We start from the raw sequence: 24323 nt of genomic DNA on the forward strand, positions 1-24323 counted from the left end.
GAACTTTACACTAATAAAGGCTCTGGTTGGGGTGTTGATTAACAGGGGTATAGCAGTACATTACTTTTTAAACTTAAGTCGACAAGACTCTTTAATACAACCAGGAAAATATTTTAGAATTTCCATATTTTCAGTGTCTGATGCTTAACTATGTCCATACAGGACCGATCTGAGGTTGTATCCATTTCTGTAAAAACGCATTATCATTTCTTGATCAGAAAACCAAAAAGTGTAATTGTCTTCACAAATTACACGAAAAGTACAAGATGTGTCATAAGATAATTATAATGATTAAATTTGTGCGAGGTTGGCAAAAGGTCATGTGGTAAAAGATTTCAAAGTTTTACAGTACTTGTTAAAAAGGCTGGGTATAGGTGTTGGCTAAGAATTCACCGGTTTTCGATTATCTTTATCATTTACTGAAGTCTCTCGTTACAAAGTTGTTTCACCACGCATTACTTCGTGTGGAAAAAGTACCTTTTAACATGGAATATTTTGCAAAATTGTGTTTAGTAGAGTTGCCTGTGTGGAAGATATATTTTCATGAGTGGTGAATAAATAAATAAATCATATTCGTTTGTTTCTATTGGACAAATCCATTATGCAGACGGGTGACAGAGTGTAGTAAATCTCTGCACTGGACAATAACATGTGTTGCTTTAAGCTGTAGTTCTTGTGTGAAAACATCCTACAAATAAACCGTTTTGTATGTGTGGCGGTACACTGGTAATGATACACATTTATAAATAATACACACGAGATTTACTCAGACTGTAATGGATACATTTATCTTGATTAAAATCTTGACCACCGTCAGCTCGCGAGACTAAGAGACGCAGTTGTCGTAAGCTGTATAAATCCACATTTAAATCCCAGTTTAACAATTTTCTAAAACATGGAAGAATATAAAAGAAGTATTCGCTAAAATCATTGAAACCAAATCACAACAGGAAGCCCTGTATGGTCAGTAGGTCAGTACAGACTTGATGCGGTCAAATCACATACTCGAAAAGAAGAGTAATTATGCACGTCCAAGATAAAAGGAACAACACCCTTTCCACATTGATAAGAAATCTCTGCATGCGATAAATCATTTCTATGTAGAGGAAGCAGTATTACAGCATAATTCATAACGCATACTTATAATACGTGAAACCCTGTCAACAAAGGACCGTAGAATTACTAGATTAGCACAAAATGAGTTAAAACTAGCTAGCATATGTCTTAAAGGAACAAAATACCTTTTGGATAATACAATATAACAATGAGCTATCGATCGCCAACAACTGAAAGCATGGGAGCATGGGGATCTACAGTACCTGTGCTACCTGCATGGACTCTAGTCCTGCAGCCGCTGAGGATTGTAACAAAATTAATCCTTAGCTTAAAATCACAAAAATACCACGTTTAAAGAATCTGGTAAGTTGAGAGTTGCTTTCAGTGTGTCGGTACTTACGTGCCCTCTCAGGACAATAATTTTACACTTAAACCCCGTTGATGGCACAGCCACTAACAATGTAAGGTACTAATCTAAACTACCAATCTTTAAAACGCAGAAACGCAGAACAGTTTAATCAAATTTCATCAATTAAAGAATTAAAAACAACAATAATTAAATGAAAATTATCAGTGGTGAAAAGATCCTTAAATGTTTTCACATTGAAATATTTATTTCTTGTGATGGAGAATTCAACATAGTGCGACGAGAGTGTATTTTCTGCAGTTTGTATTGTTATTGATTAAGTGATGGTTATTATTGGGTCACGATGTTTTGGGTTTTGAGTGATTGTTATTATTGGGTCACATTTCGTGTTGTCGGTAAAAGTATATTAGCGGCACGCCTTTTAAGGTAGCGCTTCAGTGTTTCCTCCCTGTAGGAACTCTTCTGTATATAAGTGTGTGTTTTGACTGTTGGTAACCACAAGGCTGATCGGGAAGGTTCGGGAATATTCAGTAATCTGTGACTGTATATAAAAAAGGCTGGTTATTGTGTTGACCACACACACGCGGACTTACAGTCGGAGTTATACTGGAGTTGTGACCTACCAACATCTATCTTCTCTTCGTCAGCGTTTGACCTACATTCAAGACCGCCCGCTGTGTAATATCTATTTTACCTGTTTCTCACTGAAAACCAAGACGTTGGTGAGGTGATATTATATTTGTGACCCATTATTTTGAATTTAACTCAGTACGCATTGTACTAGAAACCTCTATTCTGAATCATGGTAACATGCTATTTGTTCCCTCAATAAATTATTTAATATTTTACACTTGTCTGTGTTATATTCTGCTGGTTCTGAGGGGATTTCTTATACCTTTTGTCACGGCAAATTATTAACCGTCACAACAGTGCAATTGTTGGTATGTTTCGGAAATTTGTATCATTTCTTTCCAAAGCTAAGTATCGGATATAACAGAGGTCTTCTCAATAAATGAAATAAATCTCAGCTGAAAGGATGACTGTATGTTAATTATGTCAGTACAGCAAGTCTGTGTTCACCGAAAATAGCTGTCTAAATATTTGAATCACCGGTTCGCAAACACACGAAATCAAAAGCAATTATGCACTTCTAAAGGATTTGAGGGTGTAGACACTGGAGCCGGCTTCATTTGCAAGTGTGGGAATGCACTTGTCGGTCAGTTTGCAGGTGCCCGTTGTGGAGATGCTGAACCCAATGCATGCAGCGGTGCAGAGACACTTGTGGTTGCACTCCTTCTTCGTCATCCCTGCTCCACTGAAGATGACATGTCCAGCATCGCTGATCATCTTCCCGTCACCAGACAAATGAAACACAAACGGATGGAACCCTGCGGACACTACAGGTCGACTCTGAGCAGCACAGGTAGGCTCCCCTGAAACAGCATAGTTGTAGGGTGTGGGGGTGATTTATGTTTACAAGCATTATAGTTACGATTTGCGGGCACATTGTGGGAGCGAAAGAGATACTGTCACTTGCCGGAAACGTTTACTGTTTGATAACATCTATGATGAGCATGTAATTCTTCTGCAGTACTTCTGCTGCACGATGTTGTTTGTGAACAAACAGTTATATTACTAGTGCGAAATGGTGAGCATATCTTGACCCACCGCTTACATCCGTACAAACATCTAGTAAATTATTCACTTGAAAAAATCTCTATGCATATATATGTATAGTTATTAAACAGTTGCAGTGGTCTCACTTGTCTCCTTAATTTCATGCTCAGTTGGGAAATACGTAGATGAGAATGTGATGGCTATTATAAGTTGGTCACTGGTCGCGAGGGGGCCATGGGCTCATGTACCCTCGACATGAGGGCGAGGGGAACATAAACAAACTTCGAGGGTACATGAGCCCATTTACCCCGAGGGACCAGTGAACAACATATATATCTTACGGAACACCTGAATTTTAATTTTGAACTGCTTGAAGCACTTATGTTGAATGCGAAGCGAATCGCCATTTTGCAGACGACACAAGGTAAACAGATGTAGAGTTATCTCCCTTCCGTCGATTTTTAATCGCAAAACATTGGTAATTTCCGTGTTTGGTGCGTGATTCAATGTTATTCGAGTTAAAAAGGTACTACCATGAAGCACCAGAAGAGTTCGGAATTCCCATCGGTGTACTTTGGAAATAATCCATCGCCTGTAAGCAGGGTACATTGAAAATAATAGAATAGCGTTTAGCCAATCAGAAAGCGACATTCATGTGTGAGGTAAGGTAATAAACAATATTAGATCATCGATATACCTGGAGCCTTAGTTAAACTTTTTGGCCACCTTAGCTCTTTTTAAGTTTGCCAACCCCATCAGAAATTCTAATTCGTTTGCATGAAGAAACAGATCCGTAATCTGGAATGTGCATCCACTACCAACACATCTGGAATATGCATCCCCTACCAAAACTTCTTGAATGTGCATCAACTACCAAAACATCTGGCAGCACACTGAAGACGACTGAACAGGACAATTACCACTTGTATACTAAACTACTCAAAAAAAGAAACGCATAGGTAGTATTTTTCCATGTAACTTTTCGAATTTGAATTATTGGTGTCTATGTAATCAGTATATCTATGGTGAACGCTGTCTACAAACATTTCCGAGTTTGAATCCATTGTCATTGAGGGCAACTCGCCAAAACGCACCAATAAATGCAATATTTTGTGAACGGGTAGAAATTCATGCGTTTGCATGCATCATTTCCAATAAAAGTCGGGGGGGGTATCAATGTTCTTGCCACAGTTGACAATCTTAAATTTGGTGTTAAAATCATGCCTAGACTAGAGGCTCAGCGCAACAATGCGATCGGTCATTTGGAGGCTGGAGAGATTCAGTCTACGATTGCAAGGCAACTGAATGCAATTTGACAGCTCGACGTTACCGTGATAAAAACATCAGGCCTCATGTCCTTCCTTTCGTGAACCGCCAGAACGTCATTTTTCAGCATGATAACGCTCGAGCGCATTGTGCAAGAATAACAAGGGATTTCCTTGCCCAGAACAACGTTCAGGTTCTTGATTGGCCCTCACGATCACCGGATAGTAAACCTTATTAAACATTTGTGGGACGAATTGGATCGTCGTGTGCGACAGCGTAGCCCTACGCCACAGACGTTACCTACTCTGTTTATGGACTTGACGGAAGAGCACCAAGACACTTCATCCGGAATCTGGTCCAGTCTATGGAACGCCGATGCCAAGCAACCATTGATGCTAATGGTGGTCACACAAGATACTGACTGCTCTGTGACCTTGCCTTTGGAGCACGTGTCATTTATGACGTATAGGTTTTGCAGGATTGGACCGTTAACGTTCATTCAGGTTTTCTTCATGACTGGCCTTTATTACTGAACCTTAAGAGTATAAATTGATAACCATTTTCAACTATGCGTTTCTTTCTCTTTTTTTTGAGTGGTACATGCATATTTGAACACAATGGTGAATGTTGAAGAATAATGCTGTTTGGAGTGTATAACCCTAAATATGTTTATTTATTCAGTCATTCACCCTTTTGAGTGTACATAGTTTGGTGTCCATATAAAACTAAAAAACTGTGTCATAACAGTGCTTTTAGCAGATATCTTTATGGATATGGATTGGGTTTTGTCGGTGTTGTGCCTGCGGATGTGAACATGACACAATCTTGTCTAAGAGGGAGTAAACGAAAATATAGCTGAATATTATTCCTGTTATTATAACCAAACAAGTTGAATTCGATGTTGCACATTCTTACCACAGGTCTGGACAGTGTTCACCGTCAGATCATCGGTTGTAGCGTCTGCAAGGAGAAAAGAGATGAACATCAAATTCTGCGTTTAAATGTGACATTGAAGGTCGTGTGCAAAGCATAGCCATACACGTAAAGGGAGAAAAACATAATTTCCGAAGTGAATTTTGAATATGAACACAATTCTTACACTTCCAGTTAAACTATTAACATAAGTTAAGTAGTTTGGAGTAAGGACTCACAAAACGAGCAGTATGCTGTCGACGAAAACCGTTACCCTTGCCACTTCTAGACAAGTACTTTCTTTAACCGAGTTAGGGTCTACACAAGAAAGCTGGTCAAGGATCCTTGAGAGATCATGACATGTCAGCATTCTGTGTACCGTCTTTGAGAGGCATTATAGTTGTATAGGTGAAGTTCTACCGGTATTCACATGCTTGACAACAGTGTTAGTACCTCCACAAAAACGTTCCACTCATTGCAGTGAAGAAACGTGAAAGTTGGTTTGATAAAACTTGATATTTGCTTATGTTGCTCCTATTGCACGTGACAACCGCCCGTGTTCAAGTAGAAAGCAATGAATAATGCGCCCGAAGGGTCAGAGTAATTATACAACCAAACATACTTATGATGATATCATAAATGACAATGTTAACAATCATACGTATCATACGTACGGCGATACGTTTGTCCATGTGTATATGTATTTCGGCTGACTCGGATTATTTCCAGTAATGTGTATGCAGATTGTCATATACAAGGGCGCACCCACCATTGATATTTCAATAGAAATTCTATATTTGATTAATGAGTAAATGAATAATTACGTTCCAAATTTGAGCAAACTTCCATTGGGCCACGCAAGGGTTGGAAGTTGTCATATGAATGTTAAATCAGGACAACAAACAGGAACTGAGGGTAAATATTTCTAGGCATGACTCACCAAAACGCATGGACACGACATTTGATCCGTCTGAGGCCCCGACAGTGATGTACTTGATCTCAATGATATCCGGGTCCTGCCAACTGAGCACCTGCTGGCCACCGATAACTGTCCCTCTGCCCATCTTGATGGTGCACTGGTCCCAGCTAAGCCAGTAGGGGTGAAAGGTCGAGTCGCACGTAAAGTAAGAACCGCCCTGATTCACTTCACCCTGTGGAGTCCCTGAGCAACCAGAACATTTTTTCCTGACGGCCGAGAAATACTGACCCCCGGTTTCTTTATTCAAGTCGATGTTGTAGCCATTGGACTGTGACTTGGTTGGACCCCATAGACCAAACTGTATGTTCTTACATCCTTTCAGTTCAACCTTTACTGACCAGTGACCGATGATGTTGAGGCCGTAGGGGTCAGCCCAATTGTTGTAAGATGCCGTGTTCAGCTGACCTAAATATAGAAACATGTTTCAGTGAACTATTACTCAGAAAGATTATCGTACGTCGGGACAATGGGTATAATCGCAGATACCATATCTATCTTAGTGTGTGTAACTATCTAACATAACTTATATTGAGTAACGACACGGGATATTTTGCTATTTATTCCCTCAACTATTCTTAAAGTAAAATGAAGTAAATAGTCATCATTTTGACATGACATGATTAAATAATTCACACTAAGACTTAGTGGTCAAATGTTGCGATTCCCGGGGTAAATAAAAGACAACTGCAAAACAAAATTAACTCGGTTTTGTGTACAGCAACGGCCATATATTCCTCTTACGGCAACTATATTATAGTTAACGAGCTTCCCCTTTCATATCAAGTTTATGTCCCACGTAAAATAATTTTGGTTTGACAAACCAAAACTATTTTACTCGCTAAAGCTCGTGACAAACCAAAAATATTTCACATATTTCGGGACATAAACTTGATATTTTAGCGAGTGACAAACCAACATTATTTTACAAGGAACATAAACTTGATGTGAAAGGGGAACGAGTTGTATCCTATTTATTATCTACGTTCTAAGAATTGAACATTTTAAAATAAAGCAATATTTTGCTTTCCTGTATAGAACCGTACAAAACGCGGATGAATACATCATCTTGGTGATTGGAATAAATTCATCAAAACACTTGTGAAGTGTAAATATTTTCAACTTGGCTACTAGACCTAAATCTGGTTTGATGAGATTTGATGTTTATGTTGAAGACCCCTCTGAACATTGGGCTGAAAACACAGCCTACAACCTCGAATGTACGATTACAAGCCTATTGTGTTGAGATTCTGGGAACTGGAGGTATGACAGTGACAATACAACACACGTTGGTGCGGGAACACGGTAATGGATGTGGCTGACAGTGGCAGTGATCGAGATACAAGAGTGCCGCTCATTTTTTGATGTTGTGTGTTACCGTGCTGTCAACAACATACAGCATACAATCTCTTGATTATGTTCACAACTCTTCCAACCAACTGTCCGTCAATTTTGACCAAATCAATACCTTTTACGGGCGACGCCATATTTGTTAACACTCACGACAGACCTACTAGACGTATTTCTTTACATCGTTTTTATGACAGAAACTTGAACATAATGATCGTAACCACAGTAAATGAAATACATTTGAATTCCATTGACGAGTTTTCGTTTTACATGCTCTCAGGTGTGAAAACGTTTGAATGAAAGTCATGAATGGAATGAGTGATGAAAGTAGCACCAGTAATGTCAAACTTCACCTATTAGCCAATCAAATCACTCGGAGGTGTTATGACACATATGTGTCATAACGCTTTATTTGAAACATCTTTACGAAGTACCACGTGGTGAATATAATAAAACATCGTACAGAATAGCAAGTTATATCATGTTTGAACAAATCAGTTTATTATGGCGCAAAGGTCCTGTTAAAAGCCAGTGTTAAATGAGGTTGATCAGTCTCATCAATCTTGGAAGATTAAATGCTTCTTCGAAAAGAAACTATCACAGATTGTAAAATGAAATCACATTTATATCTTCTGACTGAATAAATATCCCATGTTTACCTCTTGAGAATTACATTTGAAGACGTTTTTACGTGATAAGAAACAAACACAGTCGTAACGAATGTATTCACTCCTGCCTAAACAGTGCAGCGTAGTATTTCCCCCAGATATGTGAAAGAAGAGCTGTCACAAGGTAATTGACATCAGTACTGTTATATAAATCAGCATCTCTATTTTACGTTTACAATGAAAACGACTACTTATCGTCAGTGATAAAAAATGCAGTTTTATCGAATTTGAAAACAATTATGAGTCAACCGTTTGTCATGAGTGTCCCTACATATGACTAAGTGTGATTACATTGACGGGAAGTTGATCATTTCAGTGAAATTCACAAGACTCTTCACGCACATAAAATCGAAACCCTTCCATGTTCTTCCATGACATTGCAGTAGAATCCTCAAGTACAAATTCGGTGATTATCACATCACGTCTCTGTCACCAAAGGTCCAATATCAACCAATGGTGTCTTCGATATCGAGTGAACCGTTCCACAAAAGGAATCAATCAAAGAATATTAATGACTTGAATATTATTCACGTAGTCAAGTTCCACGACAAGAGTAACCGTGTTGTCTAGCATTGTTCACTATGTAGTAACAGTTACTGTTTCCTACTTTTTGTACCAATAAGTGATGATTGGATTTATGAGAATTAAATTTCGTCAGATTTTAGTGGATTATTGTCTACAACGTTTCAAATGATGTTTAGTTTCGTATGCGTATATTTGCATGTCCGATGTATTGAGAAAGAGAATAACCTCCCTTGGATCAGGGATAATGCGGTTTCACGCTAATTGTATTGATTACCAGCAATGAGCTTCACCCACTGTACCAATGTGGTGAATAGAAGCTGGGTATTTGGCGTGACAACCTGTAAGCTATTGCATCGGCTGACGCTATTAGATACCCTGTCATGCAGGTAACATATCACAGGTCACCCGCAAAAACTGAAAGACATTACTTGCATAAATCTCATCATATTTCTCATGGTAAAATATCCTCTGCGAGATTTGCCTCGCACTGAATGACGCTATCAGGCACCTCGCTTTTCACAGCTGTGGATCAGGTGACAGTTTAAGAATTCAGTAGTCGCCAACTGACTAACAGCAGTTGTTCCGGTACTTCGGAGTTCTGTCTGAATGCATCAGTACTACTGAGATGAAAAGATAGGCAATCTCTGGTCTGACTTTTCCCTATTAATATTGATAACGTTGTGTTTTCTCATTTGTTTGTGAGTGTATGCTTTACTAACCACGCATGCTTAATCGCACATCTAATATCTGTGAGGATTGATTGTGCCTGGGGGAAATCAACATAGCGTCTAAATTGATTACATGAGGTTTCCTTCGGACAGATTGTCCAACACATTGGGTACGCAAGTCACAAAACATTCTATGTAGTAAGACCAAACTTTTAATCGTAGTATATTTGTTGTTTTTAATATTGGTAAAATTTCAGTATAACGGCAATGGCTGAAGGGATGGTGTATATCCATGTGGGGTCCATGCAGATAGCAAAGGTACGGTAAGTTCCCATGGTCCCTAGTATGTTGATCTACCTTCAGTTGTTGGTGATCTACAGCCCGTTTTATTATATTGTATTGTCCAAATAGTGATGTTGGTTTTAACTTTCCACACTAGTTTTAATTGTAGCTGTGGTATTCTAGTTGTTTTGCTGTCCTTTGGTGACAGGTTTTATGTAATGTCTACACATTTCATTTCAGTATCAAAATGTTCCCGTCACGATATGGCTGAAATATTGCCGATGTGACGTTAAATAGTAACTCACTCACTCACTCACTCACTCACTCAAACTCATGAACGTTAATTCACATCAAGGGGGCTGTGGGGTAGCCGGGTGGTTAAAGCGTTCGATTCCCTAAATGGGACAATGTGTGAAGCCCATTCTGGTGTCCCCCGCCATGATATTGCTCGAATGTTGCAAAAAGCGGCGCAAAATTCACTCACTCACTAAACCACACAGGATAGAAAACCCAGCGATACCGACAGGAGATATGTGGAGTTTTTCTATCGGCCCGGGTTGAATATGACTCCCTTTCCATCTGATGGGGTTAAATGCTATACTGAGTGGCCAGTGACGAACATTCATGTTGGACAACTGAACGTCTGGAGGTACTGAGGGTGTTCCATACATGCTTGGAGCAATACGTTATTTATTTCATGATTGAGTTCAACACATGACAATCAAATTCAGGAAATTGAATTAATCAGATACTGCACTCATAGCTACAATTTGCAAGAACCTGAAGCCTCGTGAATATAAACGACACATTACAACTAACCCAACCTGTTCTCCAGAATCATCAGGAAATCCCTAGCAATTGTTCTTCGTCTGTTTCACATATTCAGAAGTTTGTCATTGATAACAAGAACTTTGGGCCCATGACTTCTGCTGGTATTGCCGGGTTTTGTGCGTGACTCACTAGATTGCTATAAAGCAATGATACATCAACTGCAGGGGAGTGAGTGAAAAGTTGTATGAGAGCTCAGGTTAAACGTGTCAGAAGTCTCTTACGTGACTTAGATACACTCTTCATTACAAATCTTATAGAATATCCATATGTATGCTGATGTCGAGAATATCGATGTTTAAGAACGTGCGCCTCCTATTTGGAGTTCGGTTTGATGCATGTCGAATTATATACAAAGGTGGTGTTGACACGATATACAGATTTAGAATAAAAACACACTTAATATACCCAATGTAAATGTTAAGACATTCAGACTTGTATTCTAGCTAAACCTTCAAAGTCGCATATAACCAGTAAGCAAGCATTGCCGTGTTACAGATTGAGAACTGAGGGCTATCTGTGCATGTTTCATGGATGTGATGGTTGGATACCATTCAGGTACATTAAATCATTCTGTCTTTTACAGAACCTGGAAAGTAAACATCATTGCTAGAAGATTAATGTGAAAGCAAACACTGGGTTGTCGTTAGGATGCCCTCTCTCATATTTTCTGGCTTTGATGAATGCTTGTTATAGAGGTTTGCATGAGGAACTAATGGTACGGAGGTGGAACTGTATTGTTCGTTGGTTTCAAAGCATATCTTTAAGGATTACATGTATGTGATAAATATGTTTAACATTGTCCGGCGGAAAGGTTTCCCTATGAGACAATCATAGTATGTGGGATGATGGTGCTAGTGTGGCAACATATGTCAACAACCTTGATATGTTCCATTTTAATACAATGAAAATTTACTCGATGGTTTAAATTTTAAAGTAAATAATTGTGAGACATTTGTTATATATTCTAGTACTCGGGTGCTACCGGAAGGGCAGGACATACAAGGGGCTCTTTGTGTTCAGAGGTACCGGAGCTGAATGTTCCTTTACCCGGATACACTACTTCGATCCTAACTTCACCTAGACGGGTGGTAGACTGGTGGTAGACGGGTGGTAGAAAAGGACCGGGTTCTATTCCATCAATTATTGACTGACCAAGCTGCAGCCTGCCCTACTCGGCAAGAGGCTGTACAAAATTGATTCAAAACGATTACTCTTTTTTTGCAGTCTTGGTAAATGAATATAACTGTACCTTCCAGATACACACTCTCAGTTTGACATTTGCCCGTGGGACTTTTCGCACCAGCAAAGATGAATGTAAAATAGTTTATAAGCTCATACGTTCAATGCAATAAAAGGCAACACACAAACATGTCCGCCTGTCCACGTGTATTGCTGAACATTATCAAGGGTATCGTTTTGTTTTCCTTTTTCAAGCTGAACTGTCAGTAATAGTCTCAGAGATGAAAGTTTCAGGTGCACCTAACGTAATATGAATCTGTAATTGATTTTGCTTATTTGCACATCTTTTTTAAGTAGAGGTCACATGTCACGTGTTACGATCAACAGATCAAATAACTGTAGTTGAAAACAAATATTTTTATGTAAGGGCTCAAAATGATTGTGAAAAAGGGTGTCCCCTGATAATTGCATGTTCATCATAAGAGCATTAGTACATTGGAGGCAATGGTTGATTAATTAGAAATCGATTATAACGGCCAGTTGACACGTGAAGATCCGGGGTACAATAGGTCTTCAGAAACCGAGTCTTGCCGCAGAAGGCCATCGTCACCACTCGCCCCTTTCCGTAGCCTCCAAGAAGACTCGCCCTTTTCTCTATACTTGTTATGATTAAATACGACAAACCGAACAGAACGTTAACGCGCGTAATGACTACAGCGCTTTCATAAATATAATCATGACTACATAAACCGTTTATGGCATTATGTCATTGTGTATATGTATATAAAATGTATATCATCGTTCTGAAAGTACTAAGAACGTGGCAGAATTGTGATGTCTTATGTTGTATTGTGGGAATTGTACGTGCGCTTCCGACATTTTCAGAAAATGTAATTATTAACCGCTGCCAGTTTCAAAACGATATAATATCTGTCTATATCTAATCAACTTTAATACCTAAAACTGGACACATATTTCACATCTCTGGGAATATTTCATTCTGACTCATTTTTTGTCATTCATATGTATTTCAGCGAATTCATTCCAAATTCTACTTGAGGCATGACAGGTAGGTTACAGTTCAGTTTGAAAAAAATATTTGATTCCCGCTTTAGAATTTAATGTAGCTGTGTTTATTTTAAAACAAATTTTATTTCCACATTCAGTAAAACAAATATCATGTTTGAAGGAGTGCTGGTGTTCCAACGACAATATAAAATCGTTCCAGAGGGGCGCGAGTCGTTATTCGGCTTGTCCCGGAAAAACACGTTAGTTACGCATGGCGACTATGCGTGTCGTAAGAGGCGACTAACGGGATCGGATTGTGAAGCTCGCTGACTTGGTTAACACATGCCATCGGGTCCTAGTTGCTCAGATCGATGCTCATGCTGTTGACTACTGGATTGGCTTAAAGCCTGCTGGGGATACACACAGTAAGCTAAAATACCTTAAGTCCCGATTGATCCCAAGGAAGACGGATCGATAGTCGACCAGATGATGTCTTCTGAATTATGTTACGCACCACGCACTGCGTAATTATTTGCACAAATATCTACAATTTAACGAAACCTACAGTCAGCTGTGCACATTAATTTGGTGTTCAAATTACGTCACTTAAGATTCCCTAACTCAGCTAGACATTTTGTGTATGGGGTTTATTGCTCGTTTAAATATTCACATGCCTTGCAAAAAATCAGGATTGAAAATAATACGGATTTCCGTAAAGTACAAGTTCATTATGTGATTGATGCGATTTGGTCAGCGAATTCCAATCAACTTTTCAACCGCATACATACTGAACAGCAGAAGAAACGCAACACTGGTATTTTGTATATGTGGTTCTTCGGTAAGCTGGTAGCATGAAGTACAACAAATGTGACGTTTAACGAAATACGGTATGGTTCTGATGATATCAGGTTCGGTCAAAAGTTATCTGACTCTGATAATTCACCAAATCATTGTAAAATAGTGGAAGATACGGTGAATAAAATATATGAAAAGTAAGTCCAGATACGTATTAATCACTTTTGTGAGTGTCATCAATCGAGGGAACAAGTATGTGAAGTTTCCGTTTGATCCATCGACGGCGAGGCAGTGACAACATGCCTGCCGATTGTTGTGTTCTGTTTCTATTTTAATTTTTCAAAGATGTTGCCAGGTGGCCGCTATTGAATTCAAAACTCATATTTGTTGTTAAAGAAATGAAGAGGCTAAGTTACATATTCCACTACTTTTCATGTCACGGGTAAGGCTGTGTCCTTTCATAGGTATAGTGTAAGAGTGTCGAAACTCATGTAAGATGTGTACTCGCATTTTAATTATGCTTTTACTGCACATGAATGTAGAGTGAGTGAGTGAGTGAGTTTAGTTTTACGCCACACTCAGCAATATTACAGCTATATGGCGGCGGTCTGTATATAATCGAGTCTGGACCAGACAATCCAGGGATCAACAACATGAGCATCGATCTGCGCAATTGGGAACCGATGACATGTGTCAACCAAGTCAGCGAGCCTGACCACCCGATCCCGTTAGTCGCCTCTTACGACAAGCTGAGTCGCCATGAATGTAGAAAATATATACCCTCTAAGTAGACTTAGGGGACAACATGTGGTCAGATTGCTATATGACTGAAAGCCCAGCTGTGACATGTAAAACAAAAATGCCACGTCCGAAGCATTCATTAACATTACGTGTAAGAAACTTGCTCACCATAAGTATCATCGTTTCATAGTACCGAAAACCACTTTGGAGACACGTCTACCTGTTTCTTGAAATATAAACACTCCTTGATTCATTTGAACCATACAGTAATATAGACTCCTACAAACGAATAAGTGAACTCGCGGAAGTACGAGTGTTCTTTATCTCTAGAAGTTTACTCACAGTGCAACACATACTTGGAAAGGAAAACGGGAAAAGAATAAAGGAACACTTGTGCATTCGTATGTTCCCTTATTCGCTTGCATGTGTATGATTCCAAAACCTCTTATACCAATAATATACTCATGTAATTATATTAATACATGGAAATTACCTGGAACCACGTATTTCGGAAGCATCATGAGAATGGCCCATACTGTTGCTGCTGTTTCCATTCTTATGCACACGAATCAGCTATCCAACATACTACTGTTGCCGCTGTAGCCGTCTTATGAAGAAACGCGCAGAATATGTGTCGCGCTGTATTGAACCAGACGATGTGGATTAATATTTAGTGTGCTAGGCTCAAGGGACAAAAGATCCAAGAGTATTTACGACATTATTGTTTTATGGCTATTGAAATCTTCCGTTGTCTTGAATTAAGTTAAATCTCTGGGGAATACCATTCTAGACACACTGCTGCGTAAAGACTGAACGGTTACATCTGATTTACATCGTATTGTATGTAACACTGCCCTTAATAACATAACATTAGTGCATTATGCATGATCTGATCACCCGAGCGTGAGATTAGACCATTGCATGAACCATATCTGAAGCGAATCTTGGACCCTCGCACAAACAAATGTGCCTCAGGTCTCCTTTCATGATCAAGAACTCAAGAAGATGTCACATCAAATTAGATTTGTTGTATTTTTCTCTGTCTACGCTCACGCCGTCCTTCAAACCCTAGGAATTCACATTGTGGATTCGGGTTACAGGTGATCTTCACCAACCCATGCTTGTCGTACGAGGTTACTACAGGGATATGATGGTGAGACTCGCTGTCTTGATTAAAAAAGATGTCTTTGTATTTTAGTTGTGTCGATGCCGATTACTGGATTGTCTGGTACAGACTCGATTCTATACAGACCGCCGCCACTTAGTTAAACAACAAACAAACATCAAAGTGTGGGACATGTGACAAGAAACAGACCTGTGCGATATAATTCGTTAGTCAACAATCTGTTCCTGAGCGAAAGTAATTTTTGTATCTAACATCTGGACCTAGGTCCTGACTAACAATATGATCTGGACAACTGTATTCACCAACTGACCTTTCTCCTTTCTTAGTCGGACCTCTTGAATCACGACAACAGGAACTGATACTTTCAACAAAATATACCTGTTTCCAGATGTTTATACATTCAGCCATGCTCCTGCAGAAACGTGCGTCTGCAACTGTATCTGACGATGTATTTGTCACTAATTCGTCACACCTGGGAATGTCGTCTTTATGTCTTCCATAACACATCTGAAGCTTGTGTTGAATGTTAAGTTTTGTTAAACCGAACAAACCTTTCTGGAACAGTAGTTTCCAAGCCGTTTGAGATCAGAGCCTGTAGACCAATGGTTATGAATAGCTCCTCGTTGGATTCTTCAGCTCTGGATCTGACGCGTGTCATGTTACTGAACCGACAGGATTCTGTGGGGTCTAAAGTTGTCAGGTGCACCATGCAACTACCTGGACGATTATTTACAAACTCAGTCAGGGTTTGGGGACAGAAACTATGAATCAGTTAAACATAGTTGAACCTCTCTTCATCCGTTATCAGACATTCAAAGACGTTTGGTTCTGCAACCGTGAAGATCCGTAACACGGTACTCGCTCACTCACCTTTAGGTTCTGAGTTTGTTCACAAAAGAGGTTGATCCCAATTTGTTGCAAAGACGTTTAAGGATTTCATCAATGCCTATTTGTAGATAGTTTAGGGTGTTTTTTTAGTAATAAGCATAGCACTTTGGAAAGCACTGAAAATCTTGAAAAGGAAATTCCATGTATTTCTCCTGCTTGTGGTTTTACTCATGCTCTTTCTGAGAATGATATATACCAGTTACAATTTAGCTTCCACATTGATGGAGTGCTCTCTTGACCTTGACCTGACCTCAATTATGACTGTTGGGCTGTTGTAGACCTGGCCCTTGACAGGGATCAGCTCGTTTTTTTACAAGGAGTCCAAGACCTCAGCGAACCTTTGCCAATAGGACGAGGAAGATGACGACGTTCCATTTATCCGTTATTCCAAGGATAGCGTTATGATGAGGAACTGAGGGTCGCGAGATGTACCGGATGACAGTGAATAGATTTTTCTGCATTAGGTTTTAAATGTGGCAGGACATTTGGGTGTAACCAAACTTTGTGACAATGATTTGTACCACTTCCTTTGGCCTACTGTGGAGTGTCAAATGGGTGGCAGACCAAATCAGAAATTACAGGCAAATCACTGAAACCCATTCCAGCTTTACGAACATTTCATCTGAGTCACCAATGACTGTGTTGGTTCCTTGTCCGAATCTAAATCAGACAAGCAGTTCATGCTTACCATCATTTGTGCATCCACAAGGCTTCCAGAGATTATTCTCATTCCGAATATTACAGCCCTGGTAATAATCAAGGCTATTCAATTTGATCAGGGCCCCGATTCGATGTACGGTATGTCTCGACAAGTTATGCATCAGTTAGGTAAAATCATAGCATCATGAATCTGAGGGAAAAAGATTCCATTATACTGTTCACACTATGATACAAACTGAATGAGGCAATGGAATGAGGCATCCATGTCTTGTTGTTTGCTGTGACAGAGTCTGTTCAGTAGGTTTCAGTCTGTTTGACCTTGTCTTTGAGTATACAGTATTGGACTGTCGCTCAGGCCCTGACATTTGAAAGATTGTGAAGTTGCTGGGAATAATAACCCCAAGAAAAGATGAAAGTTCTTTTCGACAGAAAATTCAGTATTGACAAAGTGCCAGTGTCTTAGCCAGTCGACCATGGACCATATGTTATTGATAAATCAGTGATACAAATGACATTGTGATACCATCAGTTTGTATAAGAACTGGGTGTAAAACCATCAAACAGGGCAGTGTGATATAATAACCAACTGTGTTCTAAAATATAACACACCACTAGAATTAACTGTTTACCAGTTAGTACAAATCCCTTCCAAGGTATTTCAGTGGCAGTGCAAAACAGATTGGCGGTACAAATTCAAATTATGTATGATAGGAAATCAAGAGTAAAGAAACTGGCGGTAGTATTCACCTCACTGCAACAGTATTTGACGTGCAGAGTAGGCGGAGTGTCCAGGTGATAGTCAACATCGTACACATTGCTGTCGCTTTAAAACTTGGAACGCAATGTGAGATGAAAGGCGAGTGTAACCTCTCTTAAAATAGGTTTGAAACGGATTCCATGTCTCTCTATACTGTTTTTATATTGTTCATATTTAAAGCTTTGTGCAAAAAATGCAACTTACCACGTTCTAGTGCGGACAAAGACAAAGGAGCTTCACATAAATAGATAATGGCAAGTTGACCCAAAGTTGTAGAATAGACTTAATATTACACACAGTTATCGCTGAAAACGTATATAATAGTCCTTTATTTCATTCCGTAATACTTCGGTTGGAGGCATTCTAGATCTTTAATTGAACTTGCTTTTGAATATCAAATACTTAATTATTACTATGCAGATGAAAGCTTAAGGACCATTATCTTTCTCTCAATGACAAAAATTGTCGAAATATAGCAGACGTCTAATTACAGCACTCCAAATAATAATGATGAATAATAACGATGCTAGAATTCAATCCGATGCTGTTCTCTGGCGTTATACTGTAACCCTGACGGAATTGTACCTTCAAGTCTACTACCAAATGCTAAGCGCTACAGGTTCGTACATCCGCTTCTCAGGTACCCATATTGAAAACCTTGGAGGACTGAGTGCAATATGGACGATGTGCCCTACTCAAGGAGATAACACAGTATGAGATCCAGATCACAAATTTTGGTGTCTCCACCGGGATTCGAACCTGGGCCTTTGGCCTGAGAGGCCAGCATGCTAAACACTACACTACTGTGCTCCACGCACAGTTTGTTCTTTTACATTCCGGCTAATTCTTCGTAACATCGCTTGCGGCTGAAGGGATGGTGTAAATCCAGTTGGAGTCAATGCAAGTGACAAAAGTAATGTAAGTCCAACCTTAATGAACATTGGTTCTCGATCGAAAAATAAAAGAAAACATTTAGATACAGATACCATTGCTTCTTCTGAGGATGAAAGTGTCTCTCAAAGTAATATCGACTTATATGTGAAAAGAGTCAACAGAAAAGAACAGGACAGTTGCACCCACGACTATATATAGCTACTTATCTTCTTACGTTTGCACTGAAACAGCAGCAATCAAAGCTGGTTATTTCAACACTGGCTTGGGTGCATATACACCAAATCCACTCCTATGTTATAATTGTCAGAAGTTTGACCATGGAATTAGGTCGTGCACAAAGTCTCCATTTTTTTGCTCCTGTTGCAGTAAAGAATATGAAGGTACTACCTGCACAGATTATATTAAGTGTGCTAACTGCAAAGTGAGCGCTTCTCGTCCATTCTACCAGAAACAATGACAAAATACTCAAACTCACGTGTATCAATAATATATGCTTGTCTGAAGCAACTAAATTACTGACTTCGCAAACTCTTACTCCTCCATTTACAATCTCGTACTCTGCTGCCTGACTGAAATTCAAACTGAGCGTCAGACTGCAGTAAAACCAGTGCATGGATCTGAAATTGAGAGAGCAAAGTTATCACAAAACCTGTAAAGCTGACATGCAAAGAAAGGGAAGAGTCAAGGACACTCATACATGTAGAAGTGCATTTCCCTTTGCTACGGTTATTAAATTGCCGTGACAAAAGGTATAAGAAATCCCTTTTGAACCAGCAAAATATAACAGACAAATATAACATATTCAAGAATATATCGAGCAAACAATGAGTAAGTTACAATGAATCACAATACAGATTTCTAGTTCAATGCATATAAGTCAAAAGCCTAAGGTAATGGGTCACAAACATCAAATATTAACTCGAAAGAATCTTGGCATTTTACAGTGAGAGCAGCAATACTAAATAAAACTTGTTTCCACAGTGAACAATCAGGCATGGATTGTCAGTGTTGAATGTAGGGTCAGATGTGTTGATAGGCATGTGGTATCGGTAGGCAGAGACACACATCTTCAATATAATTCCGAGTTTATGTCCCTCTGTGACCGTCTACAGAACATCCAGCCTATATATATTTACTGACAGAGTGTCGGGAACATTCGAGCAAAGTGTGGCTGTATCGCCATTCACTTAGACCTTTCTCGATAGCTGAAAGTCAACAAGATAAACAACCAGTTAACGCTGGAGCGCGATCCAAAACCCTGGCGCATAGATGAAGAAACGCATAGCGCATAGCATCAGTGGCTGCTTGGCACCGGCGTCCCATAGACTAGACCAAAATCCGGATGAAGTGCCTGGGAATGAGTTGACACTCTTCCCTCAAGGCCACCAAGAGAGCATATAAAGTCGAAGGCAAGGGAATCCCTGGTTATTCTTGCTGTATGCGGCCGAGCGTTATCATGCTGAAAAATGGCGTTCTGGTGGTTCATGAAAGGCAAGACATGAGGCCTGATGATTTCTTCACGGTAACATCGAGCTGTCAAATTGCCCTGGACCTAAATGAGATGTGTGCTACCACTCTATGAGAATACCGCCCAAACCATGACACTGTCAACACCAAATATGTCCACTTCCTGTACACAGTTTGCAGAGTAGAGTTCGTTACGATGTCTGTATGCAAGTGCACTTCCGTCGGGACGTTGAAGCATCTAACGTGACTCATCACTGAAGATAACAGTTCTCCACCTTCGCAATGGCCATGGGAGATATTGGCGACACCACTGTCTGCGTTGTTACCGATGCTGACGTGTAAGGACAGGTCCTCGCAAAGGTCTTCTGGAACGAATACCAACCTCACGTTAGCGGTTCCTCAAAGTCTGATCAGAGTCCTTGCACTACCGATGTTGTGCAGGATGCTATGGTGAACCTGTTCCGCGAATAAACCTGTCCTGAGCGGACGTGGTCACACGGGGTCGACCTAACCTGGGGCGATCACGTGTTGACCCTTGCTACTACTGGTAGCGATACTAAAGTCTTTCTATGGTACTCTGTGACACATTCAGTTACCTTGCAATCGCAGACTGAGACTCTCCAGCCTCTAAATGACCAATCGCATTGTTGCGCTGAGTCTGAGTAAGTCTAGGCATGACCAAATTGAAGGTCGTCATCTGTCGCAAGAGGATTGAACCCCACCGCCTTTGATTGGAAATGATGCATGGAATGTGCGTGCAAAAGGAAACGCATGAATTTCTACCCGTTTACAATTTAATGCATTTCTTGAGGAAAACAGATTTTGGTGCGTTTGTGCGAGTTGTCTTCAAAGACAATGGATTCAAACTCGGAAATGTTTGCAGACAGCGTTCACTATAGATATTGATTACATAGACACCAATAATTCAAATTAAAAAAAGTTACATGGAAAAATACTACGTATGCCCTTTTTGTTCTGAGGAGTTTATGATACGAAATGTCAATACATTTACAACTTACACAGTGCAAATTACACTCGTAACACCTTTAACATTCCCTGCAGTGGTTCATAACAACTTTGAACTTTCGACCATGGAAGTCAATCCATCTGCATCTCCCAAAGGAGACGCCTCAGAAACAACTTTAATGATTTGCAACTTTAAATTCAAGATCTTAAAGGTCACATGCAACGTAAAACACAACTTTGTGGATTCTGGTACCTTTCGGTATGCACTTACCGAAACAAATCACAAAAGATGCCAATTCAACCTATAAAGTTGAAAAAAACGCGATGAAAAAAAAGCCCGCGAAATCGGAGTTCAAACGTTTCACTAAATTCCCCCCAGCGCTGGGGGAAAAACTGGTTTCAACAGCTGTGCTGCGCTGCGTCCATAACGCATGCGCAGTGAATAGGTTCGTGGAGCTTGGTTGTGTACACAAACAAGTAAATAATCTACTCATTACGTTAAACAACTTGTTGATTGTGGTAAGCAGTCTCTGTCACAGAGAAAGCTCAGTGTCTGGTTTATTCACACCTATATGTCTGTCTGCCTGTCTGCTAAAGACAACATGCAATACACAGCTTCAATCATTGACCACGTGCAATTTGAACTTAACACCTATCAGAGTATACAACATAAAGAAAATAAGTTGATTTATGACTCGTGCACCCAAGTCCCGTCTCTGCCACATTATGTAATTAGGCACGTGTCATACACACGACATGTTTTTATGTGTGTGGGTTGCAAACAAACTACATTCATTGTTTTCGGATGACTGGATCTGACGGAAACTGGTGCAAACTCTTGTCAGTTTCAAGTCCTGCTTTGTACTTGGACGAATGACAGATTCCAGCCACGCAGTAGTTTACCATCTCTACTGACATGACTTTTTATTGGATCGAGCGCAAATTCAGAGAACATGTATTTTCAAAACCCAACATCTCTATATACATTCTTCATGGATAACGACTTCTTTTAGTGTATATGATTTTGTTTGACAACAGTATATGAATCCATACTGAAACGACGCATCAAGTACACAAAAAGAAGTTGTTATCCATAAAGAATCTTACTTTCTTGTGACTGGCTATACTTCTAAAATGCCCATCAAACAGATCATCTTTCTGTACACACAATGAACCCTCAGCATATCAGCAAATGAAACAGCCAATCGGAAGCCGTCGTTACACTTGAGTGCATATCCACCCACTATGACTGGGTTCGGTCTCCTGAGGGCTTCGTTTCGGGGGAAGTAAGCCCAAGTACAAAATATTGCACTTTTGAATCGCGATTGTACGCTTATAATTGTGTTTATTTGTTTTTTCAAAAGCAGCAATGTATATTATATGTCATGAATAAGTGATAAATGTGTTTTAATTATGTTTGATTTTTTGGTTGCATGTGACCTTTAAAGTATCAGCATGCAAGATACCTAATAGTATCTAAACTCCACGGATAAATTTGATATCAGACAATGATTCCTACGACTGTTTCATAACCAGAACATAAAACTACTTGAGGATCCTTATTTTAGCGAATCATGGAACCATCCATATTCTTGTTCCACTCGATACCATTAGTCAGGCAGCTGTAGTCCGCGTTACCTTGTGTTCTTTGAACATTCCACAATCACCTTACTCGCAGCAATCATATCTTCAAATGCTTTGTGATCAACTCCTAAAACCATGTCTTATCAGGGAAGATTTAAGTGGTCATAACCCACTTTGGGGTAGTAATAACACCAACTGAAAAGAAAAGAACCATCAGAATTTCTTCATGAATACTGATTTTAGTATTTTTGTAACGGTTCTAACACATATACTCCTCTTTAGACTTATCAGTTGTGTATTTCAGTATGTACAATGAATTTCAATGGTCAGTCCATGATGATCTTTGTGGAAGTGACCATTTTCCCCGAATACTTTCAGCCATATGCCACAGTGATGCTGCACCATCGTCAAGGTGGAACTTTAACAAGGCAGATTGGTCTTTATTCGAGACCCTATGCACAAACAGATTAAAACCTGACTTCTTTCTACATGACTTTTATCCCATTCAGATGTTTTCTGGAGAATTAAACATAAGGTCTGATGACTGTATTCCAAAGTCCTCTGTGGTTCGTATGATTTTGGTTTGAGGAGTCGTTTACCTCTTGTTATGTCGAAGTGGGTTCTACCCTTTCATACTGTTTAGTGTAAAGGTCAACAGTTTATCCAAGATTTTCAACGATTCAGTTGATTGATATCTTTTTGTGGATGATTTTGATATTTCTTGTCATGGGAAAAATATGCATACAATTGAACGGCAACTACATGGTCTCTTGAAAACAGTTTTAAATGTTCTAAATCCAAAACTATTTGTATACATCTCTGTTCTTGGGATTACTTTAACGTTTCTATGTCATATTAGATCCCTTAGAACGAAATGTTGCTTCCTTCAGTTGTTGGCGATCTATAGTCTGAATTGTATATTGTGTCGTCATGTATAGTTAAATTATTTTACATATAATTACTATTTTCAAAATTATGCATGTGATTATCCTGTTGTTATACTGTCGTTGACAGATATTTATATTTTACTTTTAGACAGACAGAGAGACAGGCAGGCAAGTCACAAAATACCGCCAAGTACATGAATGTACAAAATAATTGATACAATCGTTCTATTCCTAATTCTTATTTGTATGTGATATAAAACTAAAGAGACATTTTTAATACCATTGACATTAGCAGATTGCATAATATGTGTAAAACTGTTTATTGTTGGAGCCTGACTTAAATATTTCACAATATATTTCTCTCAAACATCACAGATACGTTCACAAATATACCAATTATGCCACTCATCGTCAACAGATACCTTTTGATTTACAAAATTTTAATTTTTTTATATTGGCAATTATAAACAATTTTCTGTGTTATTTACTTGTAATTATTGTACATCTACAATTTGATCTAGTCACATATGGCTACAGTATTGCTGATGTGACTATAACTTTTAACTCACTCGCTCATCTCCAATTTGAGAGGCACTTTAACCAAGGCTTCTAAACACCATCCTACTGATGAAACTGTCTTTAGTGATCATGTGTGCACCTTTGGTCGACCAGATCGACGTTTGTCATCAACCTTCTTTGTTTGTCGAGTATAGAGTGTGAACCTTTGACAACTCCCCAGCCTTGGTGCAGCTGGACCAATATGTCAGCTGCAGAACAGTGTTTCATAATTTTTGTCAGAAAGGTTGTCATATATTTTTATCTATTGCTATCAGTGTTGCAGGTGTTTCTGTAT

At 39.3% G+C, this 24323-nt stretch overlaps 1 protein-coding gene across 1 annotated transcript; it reads right to left on the reverse strand.

Annotated features, from left to right (window-relative positions):
- Window positions 1-308: 308 nt before the first annotated feature.
- Window positions 309-14865, reverse strand: LOC137257820 (uncharacterized). The gene is made up of 4 exons (XM_067795276.1): window positions 14735-14865; window positions 6159-6602; window positions 5222-5266; window positions 309-2856 (listed from the first exon to the last, which is right to left on the reverse strand). The coding sequence occupies exons 1-4, from the start codon at window positions 14793-14795 to the stop codon at window positions 2564-2566; spliced, it is 843 nt and encodes a 280-aa protein (XP_067651377.1). The 5' UTR covers window positions 14796-14865; the 3' UTR covers window positions 309-2563.
- Window positions 14866-24323: the final 9458 nt, after the last annotated feature.

Source organism: Haliotis asinina, chromosome 12 (genome assembly GCF_037392515.1).
Source record: "Haliotis asinina isolate JCU_RB_2024 chromosome 12, JCU_Hal_asi_v2, whole genome shotgun sequence".
NCBI lineage: Eukaryota > Metazoa > Mollusca > Gastropoda > Lepetellida > Haliotidae > Haliotis > Haliotis asinina.

Coding starts and splice junctions, on each gene's coding strand:
- LOC137257820 (XM_067795276.1), bottom strand. CDS start 14,795: ATGGAAACAGCAGCAACAGTATGGGCCATTCTCATGATGCTTCCGAAA. Junction 5,267..6,158: donor TGTCGTGTCCATGCGTTTTG/GTGAGTCATGCC, acceptor TTCTCCTTGCAG/ACGCTACAACCGATGATCTG. Junction 2,857..5,221: donor GAACACTGTCCAGACCTGTG/GTAAGAATGTGC, acceptor ATGCTGTTTCAG/GGGAGCCTACCTGTGCTGCT.